Below are 8419 nucleotides of genomic sequence, written 5' to 3' on the forward strand. Positions count from 1 at the left end.
TGGACTCTGTCTATCTGGCCTGTCTAGCCTCTACCTGGTCTTTTTACTAAACTTAACCAACTCCTTTCTTCATTGCCTAAACCCAACCAATGGTGGGACCAAAGGGCTGTGGAAATAGGGCCTAATTTTCAGTGACAACAAAAGTTAGAAATGAGGGAACATAGGGCTGAGGGAACATAGGGCCTAATTTTCAGTGACGACAAAAGTTAGAAATGAGGGAACATAGGGCTGAGGGAACATAGGGCTGTGGGAACATAGGGATGATCCCCTCTGGGGTTACGGGGGGTCCGCGCAGCAGTATTTGTCCATATAATGGTTGTGAATGGATACCATTTTTCTTCGTCCAAAAAGACACACCAAAAAACATTCAAATACCTCCATACTGCTCGTCTGTAATGTCCCTCTTGTATTGAAGCCCCGACATGAGAAATTGTTCCGAAAATAATTAAATAAGTCTATATTTTAAGCTTGTTTGTAGCGGAAGCTCCCAGTGTCTCAGTTCACTGCTCTAATTTCTCATGTTGGGGCTTCAATACAAGAGGGACATTACAGACGAGCAGTATGGAGGTATTTGAATGTAACTCAGAGAAGGCACGGAGGACTCTGAAAATTCTCACAGCTCTTAGTCGACATGAGGGTGAGTAGATGATGAGTGAAATTTGAATTTTGGGTGAACTATCCCTTTAAGGCTGTTTCCATCAGACAGGAGGTCTTATGTTAGAGTAGGAGGAGAAAGGGGTGCTGGAGGGGTTCAGGTCGTTGGCGGCGGCGGCGCTCTGATCAGAAGAAGCCAAGATAGCCTGAAACAGGAGGACTCTCTGCAGCAGATCAGCCATGAAAGAGAAGTTGTAATCTTGCTGCTCTGCTATGTGTGTTTGCTGCTGCTGCTGCTGCTGCTGCATCAGCGGCTGCTGTTGCTGCATCAGCGGTTGCTGTTGCTGCAGCGGCTGTTGCTGTTGTTGTTGCTGCTGCAGCCGCTGCTGCTGCAGAGCTCGCTCCGTTTCCTCATACATCTCATCGCTGAAGTATCTTCCTCCGTTTGCCGCCACCATGTCGTCAATTTTCTTGATGAGGCCGATTACTTGTCTCTTATTCCGCTTCTTCTTGTTGTTGAAGACGTGGTACCTGTTGCCGCAGTTGTTTATCACCTCTCGAAGTTTCGGGTGGCCGGTTTGCACATATTCCTGTATGGTTCTGCCCTGCAGCTCATCACCTCGCGTAAACAGAACGATCATGTACTTGGACGCCTGAGGCCCGAAGATTGTCTCCAAGGCCTGTACGCAGTTTTCCTCTTCTTTGGTGAATCTACCGATCTGGAGGACCAGCAGGAAGACGTGGGGGCCAGGGGAAGACACCTGAATGCACTTTGCGATCTCTTTCTTGATGCTGTCTGCACTTTTAGATGTGTCCAGAATCCCTGGTGTATCAACCACATGAACCTTTCTGCGGCGACTCTTGGCCCTTTCTTTCTCGCAGGTCTCTGTTACAGACTGTGCACTCGCTGAAGACGTAAAAACCCTTTTACCCACGATGGTGTTACCGACGGCACTCTTCCCAACTCCGGTTTTCCCTATCATCACAATCCTTAGAGGAGCACCTGCAAACAAAAATACATAAAACAGAAATGTCAATGATAAAATCTATTTTAAAATGAATTTAAAAGACACATTAATAGTCTAAGTGTTGACTACAATATATGTTGAGTTCCATTCACCTTCTGGCAATGAGAGGTGGAGACCCATCTCTCTCTCAGCCTGATTGTTTCTCTGATAAAAAACAAGCTCAGCATCTGTTTTATGTGTGTGTGTGTTTTCAGCCTCCTCCTACTGGGAGGATCGGTCATATTTAAGTCTGACATACTTACAAAGCTCATCCAGAAACTGCTGAACTCTTGTCAGCTCTCTGCTCTCTACTGAGCTGCTAAAATGGACAGACCTCCCCCACCAGGTGAGTGAAACTTTCTTCTCTTTTGTTTTTAGTGCTTCAAACAATTTATGACGAAAGTAAATATTTCCAACCCTCTGTCCGAAAGGATAATATTTAGTTTAGTTTAGTTCATTTATTCATTTGGTCGATTAAAAAAAAGAAGAACCTGACAAAATGCATAGATTGGACAGTAATACATGCAACCAAAAGGTGTAGGCTGAAGCAATAGCTTATTATGCCTACATAAGATTTAGATAAGAAATAAAGAGCATTAAAATAAAAACAAACAAACAAATAAAAGACAAGCAAACAACTAACAACAAAACAAATTTCCCTCCTTGGGGGATTAATAAAGTCAATTCCATTCAATTCAAAACATAGTGAGAATAAAGAGCTTTGAAATAAAAATAAAAAAATCTAATAAAGTCAAGCTTTGATATATTTTTGGGGCCATTCTAATTCAGTGTGGATGGAACAATCATTGATTTTATTACAGTGGATTGGTGATTTTGAAAGGGATAAAACTTTACACTAATAATCGTATGTCAGTGATAACATAACCAGTGTCTGGCATTTTATCTGATGGATATTTACTGCTGATTAATGCTGCTGAAGTTTAATCTGAACTGTGGTTGGACACATTTCAGCAAGACAGGTGTATAACACTGAGATATTTAAAGGAAGTTAGAATGGAGAATGTGTTTATAGCCTATAGGGAACATTGCACGAGAGAATGCACTTAATGGAAGAGTAGAGTATACGCATAAAGACAAACAAACGCACATATGCATTCTGTATGACAAAGTTGGCTGGTCCTCTCTAGCACAGAGGTGTGATATCTCTTTATCCATAAAACATTTATTAAACATTTTAAAAGGATAGTTCAACATTTTGGCAAATTGGCCCGTTGCCATAATCCCTATAGTCATAGCAGTAGGTTTGTTACCTTTAATTGTCAGTGCAAGATATTTTTAGAACGGCGGAGCCAAGCCGCGAGCTGCTCAGAGCTACGCTACGGAGGCTAATGGGATTTCTTGGTTTAACGCATCAAACTCATCAAATACACAATCTAACAACTCCAAAACGCTCTGGTGGACAAGTTGTGACCTGCACATTCACCACGCTATGAGATAATAACACAACGTTACCAGACAGAGTTGTTTTAGAGGTAAATTCATGCAAAACTGCTGATGCGTGTTGCCTTCAGCTGCAGTTTTTCATCAAGCAGTCTCTGCATTTGCCTTGAAAACAACTCTGTCTGGTAACGTTGTGTTATTATCTCATAGTGTGGTGAATGTGCAGGTCACAACTTGTCCACCAGAGCGTTTTGGAGTTGTTGGATTGTGTATTTGATGAGTTTGATGAGGGAAACCAAGAAATCCCATTAGCCTCCGTAGCGTAGCTCTGAGCAGCTTGCGGCTCTGTTCCGACGTTCTAGAAATAGCTTGCACCGACAATTAAAGGTAACGAACCTACTGCTATGACTATAGGGATTATGGCAATGGGCCAATTTGCCAAAATGTTAAACTATCCCTTTAACATCCATGCTAGACTGGACTAAAGGACTCTACCAAACCCACTCTAACTATCCCATGTTTCAAATCCCACAGGAATATCTGCTTTTAGTTTTTGAGCACAAACACATAGAATTATCTTCAAAACATACTCAAGATTGACACTCTCTCCTGGATATTTTAAAACTTTGCTCTCAAACCACCTCACCTCAGGATGCAAGTGTTTCACTGAGCACTGAGTCTTGTCTTCTGCTGTTTTAATTCTTTTTTTAAACTTTTGATTTCCATACTGTATTCCTCTCTGTGTCCCGACATCACTGCAAACCTTGAGGTTTAAATAAAGGTTTGACTGACTGAATGCATGGAAAGGACTTGTGCTTTATGATTGCCACATGTTCTATTCTAATCATATGCAAAAACAAACATTACAAACAGGCTGTTTATTGACACATTTCTTTTTTTCTGCAGCGTATACTGAAATGTCTTCCATCGCTCTGTTTGGGAGGAATGTTCAGTTTAAGAACTTCATTGGAAATAAGATCCTCAATAGAGATGCTTTTGTCACAACGACAAACCACCTTGTCGTGTGTGAGAACCCAACATTCAGAATCATCAATACTCCAGATTTCTTTGATGAAAACATTCAGTACCCAGACCAGCTGGCTATTGATATTATGGCCACTACTCATCCTGGCCCGCATCTGTTCATACTGGCAATAGATTCGGAAAATACCCAAGAGGACAAAGTCATCGCTCAAATCAATAAACTTCAGGAAGCCTTTGGTGGAAAGTTGAGTTCAAACTTGGTCGTCATGTTCCCAGACTCCAAAACCTCCAGTCAACTCAGACGTCTGAAGGAAATGTTCAACGTCACTTTAACAGACGCCAATGAGAATGTGGCTGAGGAATGCAAAGAATGGTGTAGCCGTCAGTCATTCTTATATGAATACAAAAACTACAGTCAAGATGTTGTGATACGAAGAAAGAAAACCATAGAGCAAAGAAGGTACAAAAACTTCACAACTACATTACACTTGTGACTATGTAAATAGCAGGGGTCCCACCCTACTACTGAGTTAACTAATATAATTTCAGCATTTCTTTCATTAGACTTTGTGAAAAAGCTGAAATACGTTCCACTGGTTTCAGAGGATGATTTTATATTTATTTCAATTTTTGCATACATAATATAGTAGGTAAATATGAGGTACTGGGTAAGAACTCTTTCAGTTAAAAGTTGTTTTGCTGACAGGTTTGATGGGAAGAACCTGTTTAGTGAGTTGTCTGGTTTGTTCTGGCTTGGCCCAAGAGGACAGTTTAAAATGACGGCGTGGTTATTTGATGTGTCACATTATGAGGCACTAGTCCATAGTCGGTGCATTCTTGAAATAGATCCAAGTTGGCACCGGTACAGTGTGAAGATGCCTCTGTAGCACCACCCACAGGCAGAGGTGTGGCGTGTCAGGAGCTGAGACTTTGGTGCATGCCAACACACCCACCCACCTGTCACTCAAAGAAAGTACACCCGGTAATTCAACATAATTGTAGGTCTTGTAGGAATGTAAACAGGTGAGTTATTAGAAATTAGAAGGAAAAAGAAGAAGTTGGCCATGAGGACCAAAATAGTTTATTGCATCAGGCTGTACGTATGTTTGTTTCTACAGTATGGTTGGACATTTGATTGTAATTTTCTGCCCTAACCCTCTAAGTAGGTAAAATTAATTTAGTATAGTAGTGCCTCGGTTCCATAAAGGAAGAAAAGACTAATATTGTAAAATAACCTAACCCAAAACCCTGATGAACATCTTATGATATCTATACAGTAATTATGTAACTGTTTCAGGTGCAACCCTCCACATGACCCTGGGAGAGCAGGTAAGTCTCTGTGGTTTCAATAACTGTGTACATATCATAATACGGGGCAATCTGGCCTCTGAAATAGCCTACAATAATCTGAAAACACTAGTCATGCCCAAGTCTACAGTGGAGGAGAATATGAACATCCAAACAAGTTTTGCTTGCTAAGTTTCATGCATTTGTGGATTTATTTGGCTAAATGGAGCATTATGAATGGGTCCTTTATGATTTTAACCTTGCATGATGAGAGAAACTGCAATTCAGTGTCAAAGCTTATTACCTGGATGAATCTCTTTTTTTTTCATTAGCAGAAATGATAGCGTGATTATTTGCACACCCCTCCTGGGTATCTTTTATTTCATTGAATGAATGCATGAGGTGGGTCAGCATCATTTTGAAAATGCTCAAAATGACCCATCAGCTACTTTACATGGATTTATTTTATTAAAGATTATAGAGCCTCAGTTAGGCTGGATTTTCCAAACATATATGATCATTGGTACATTTGTGGAGACCCAACTCTGACCATTCTATTCAGAGCTGTCAAACTGTTTGAATTGATGAAAATTAATGAATTGAAGTATCTTAACCAATTTAATTATGTACACTACATCTTCAAAGGTGCTGGCCCCTCCATTCCACCCAACTCACAACATGAATCTGAATGAATAAGACAGGGACTAACACACACAAAAAACACAGTTTTGAGTAATGATTAAAGGGATAGTTCACCCAAAATTCAAATTTCACTCATTATCTACTCACCCTCATGTCGACTAAGAGCTGTGAGAATTTTCAGAGTCCTCCGTCCCTTCTCTGAGTTACGGGGGGGTCCGCGCAGCAGTATTTGTCCATATAATGGTTGTGAATGGATACCAACTTTCTTCGTAACAAAAAGACACACCAAAAAACATCCAAATACCTCCATACTGCTCGTCTGTAATGTCCCTCTTGTATTGAAGCCCCGACATGAGAAATTGTTGCGAAAAAAATTAAATAAGTCTATGTTAACAAAAACTATGTTATTGTTTGTAGCGGAAGCTCCCAGTTTCTCAGTTCACTGCTCTTCCTGTGTCACCGGTGGAACAATTTCTCATGTCGGGGCTTCAATACAAGAGGGACATTACAGACGAGCACTATGGAGGTATTTGGATGTTTTTTGGTGTGTCTTTTTGGACGAAGAAAAGTGGTATCCATTGATACCACTTTGGTAATGGAGGACTCTGAAACTTCTCACAGCTCTTAGTCGACATGAGGGTGAGTAGATAATGAGTGAAATTTGAATTTTGGGTGAACTATCCCTTTAATAGAAAACAATTCAGATATATCGTGGAAGTGTTTTTGCATTCTATCTTGAAATTATTCTGTCAAAAAATATTGACAAATTTCCTGAAATTACGTCTTGAAGGTAACAGAGCAGACGGCCCATTCAGCATCATTCTACTGGGACTGACTGGGACTGGAAAGAGTGCATCTGGAAACACCATCCTGGCCGCTGGGCAGTCCAAACAGGCTTCAAGTCAGTCTTTTACATCACTGCCAAGCTCCCTGCCAGTCACCAAACAATGTGAGGTCATAATGACAAAGAAGCCGTTTGGGAAGCCTGTGAGAGTGGTCGACACTCCCGACTTCTTTCATGAACAGGCCAGTAACTTCCAGACACAGGTAGACGTCTGTAGGAAGCTCTGTCAGCCGGGGCAGTGTGCGGTGCTACTCGTGTTGCAGCTGGGCCGCTTCACAGATGCTGAGAGAGGAATATTAGAAAACCTGGAGAGGTTAATGGGCTGGGGGATCAGGGAGAGCACAATCGTGGTGCTGACGCACGGAGAAGACCTGAAAGGAGATCTGAATCAGTTCATTAACGCAAATGGTGCGCTCAGGCACGTCCTAGAAATGTGTGGTTTTCGTTGTCAGCTCTTCTCTAACAACTCCAAGGACACGAAGCAAGTCACAGAACTCATCAAGAAAATTCCAAATTATGAATTCCATTTCCCTGAGTTCCCCAAAAAGTCCAAAGGCCTATTTTGTTAGAGGGGCTTCATGTACTAATCACTGCACTATTGCAAAACACAAAATCTTTTTAACTACAGAAAAAAAAGAAATTTGTAAAAACCAATCTTCATTTGAATAGTCTGATTTCGATTCATAAAACCGAATGATCCTTTATATTGTCTTTTTTTTGCCATAAATTAAAGGACAAAACATTTGATTTGTTACTCCTTGCAATGTACATATCAACAGTGGATCATGTAAGATACACAATTAATTAATGTAATTTCTTTGGGTCCATTCGCAATGTAAGGATTCATTTTAATTATTTAATTTTTTTTAATTTCTGGGTTAGATGAAGCATTCACAGCATTTATTCTTCTCTGTCATCCATACCCAGGCAAAATTCAATTAATCAAATTAGTAACTTGTGAATGCAAAGTATTGATATGCAGATGTCACTGTCATGGCACCTCTAATGAAGATTTGAATATGTTTAAAAAAAAAAAAGACTCACTCAAGATCAAACCTGTGAGTTGCATCTTAAAGTTTTCTGTTGTTCTTCTCACTTTTGTGGTAATTAATGTTAGTGGCCCAACTCTGAGCAGAAGATAACCACTATTATTTGATAGCAATCAGAGCTCGAATTGTAGTGTACTGGCAAGTGTTTCTTTGATGATGATTAGGACTGTACAAAGTCAGTATTGTCAGGATGCTTTGTGTGGTGTCAGGGATTATAAAGTTGAGGCTTCTCATAAAACACAAAAGTGTTTTTTTATTTGTATTTTTGCTGAAATAGTGTCTGAGCAAATTGATGATGTCATGTGACGTCACACAGTGGTCGCAGCGCCATCTTGGGTACCGACTTCCAAAGGTCGTCTATGGGTTGTGACATCAAGTCTCACAAAAAGAGTGGATAACCCTTTTTTTTTATTACACAGCTCTATTGAATGTTGCATTCAGATGATTCGTTGATATTTCTGATATTTATTTACATTCTGATTTTGCATTTTACGGTCTGTTATTGCTGTATAACAGATCAGAGGAGCACAGAAAAGAAAGAAACTATGCAGGATATTTACCTTATGTTTCACTTTTACCTCCACTAAACAGTTTTGGGGTTAATTGTGATG

General features: G+C 40.3%; 1 protein-coding gene across 1 annotated transcript; it reads right to left on the bottom strand.

Annotated features, from left to right (window-relative positions):
• Positions 1–751: 751 nt before the first annotated feature.
• LOC310994309 (GTPase IMAP family member 7-like) lies at positions 752–1742 on the bottom strand (the record flags this gene model as incomplete). Its single annotated transcript, XM_083982951.1, has 3 exons — positions 752–776; positions 901–1597; positions 1715–1742. 3 exons carry the CDS (start codon positions 1740–1742, stop codon positions 752–754), a joined length of 750 nt encoding a protein of 249 aa, XP_083839077.1.
• Between the last annotated feature and the right edge of the window lie 6677 nt (positions 1743–8419).

The sequence above is a fragment of the Trachurus trachurus genome, assembly GCF_905171665.1.
Source record: "Trachurus trachurus genome assembly, chromosome: 12".
NCBI lineage: Eukaryota > Metazoa > Chordata > Actinopteri > Carangiformes > Carangidae > Trachurus > Trachurus trachurus.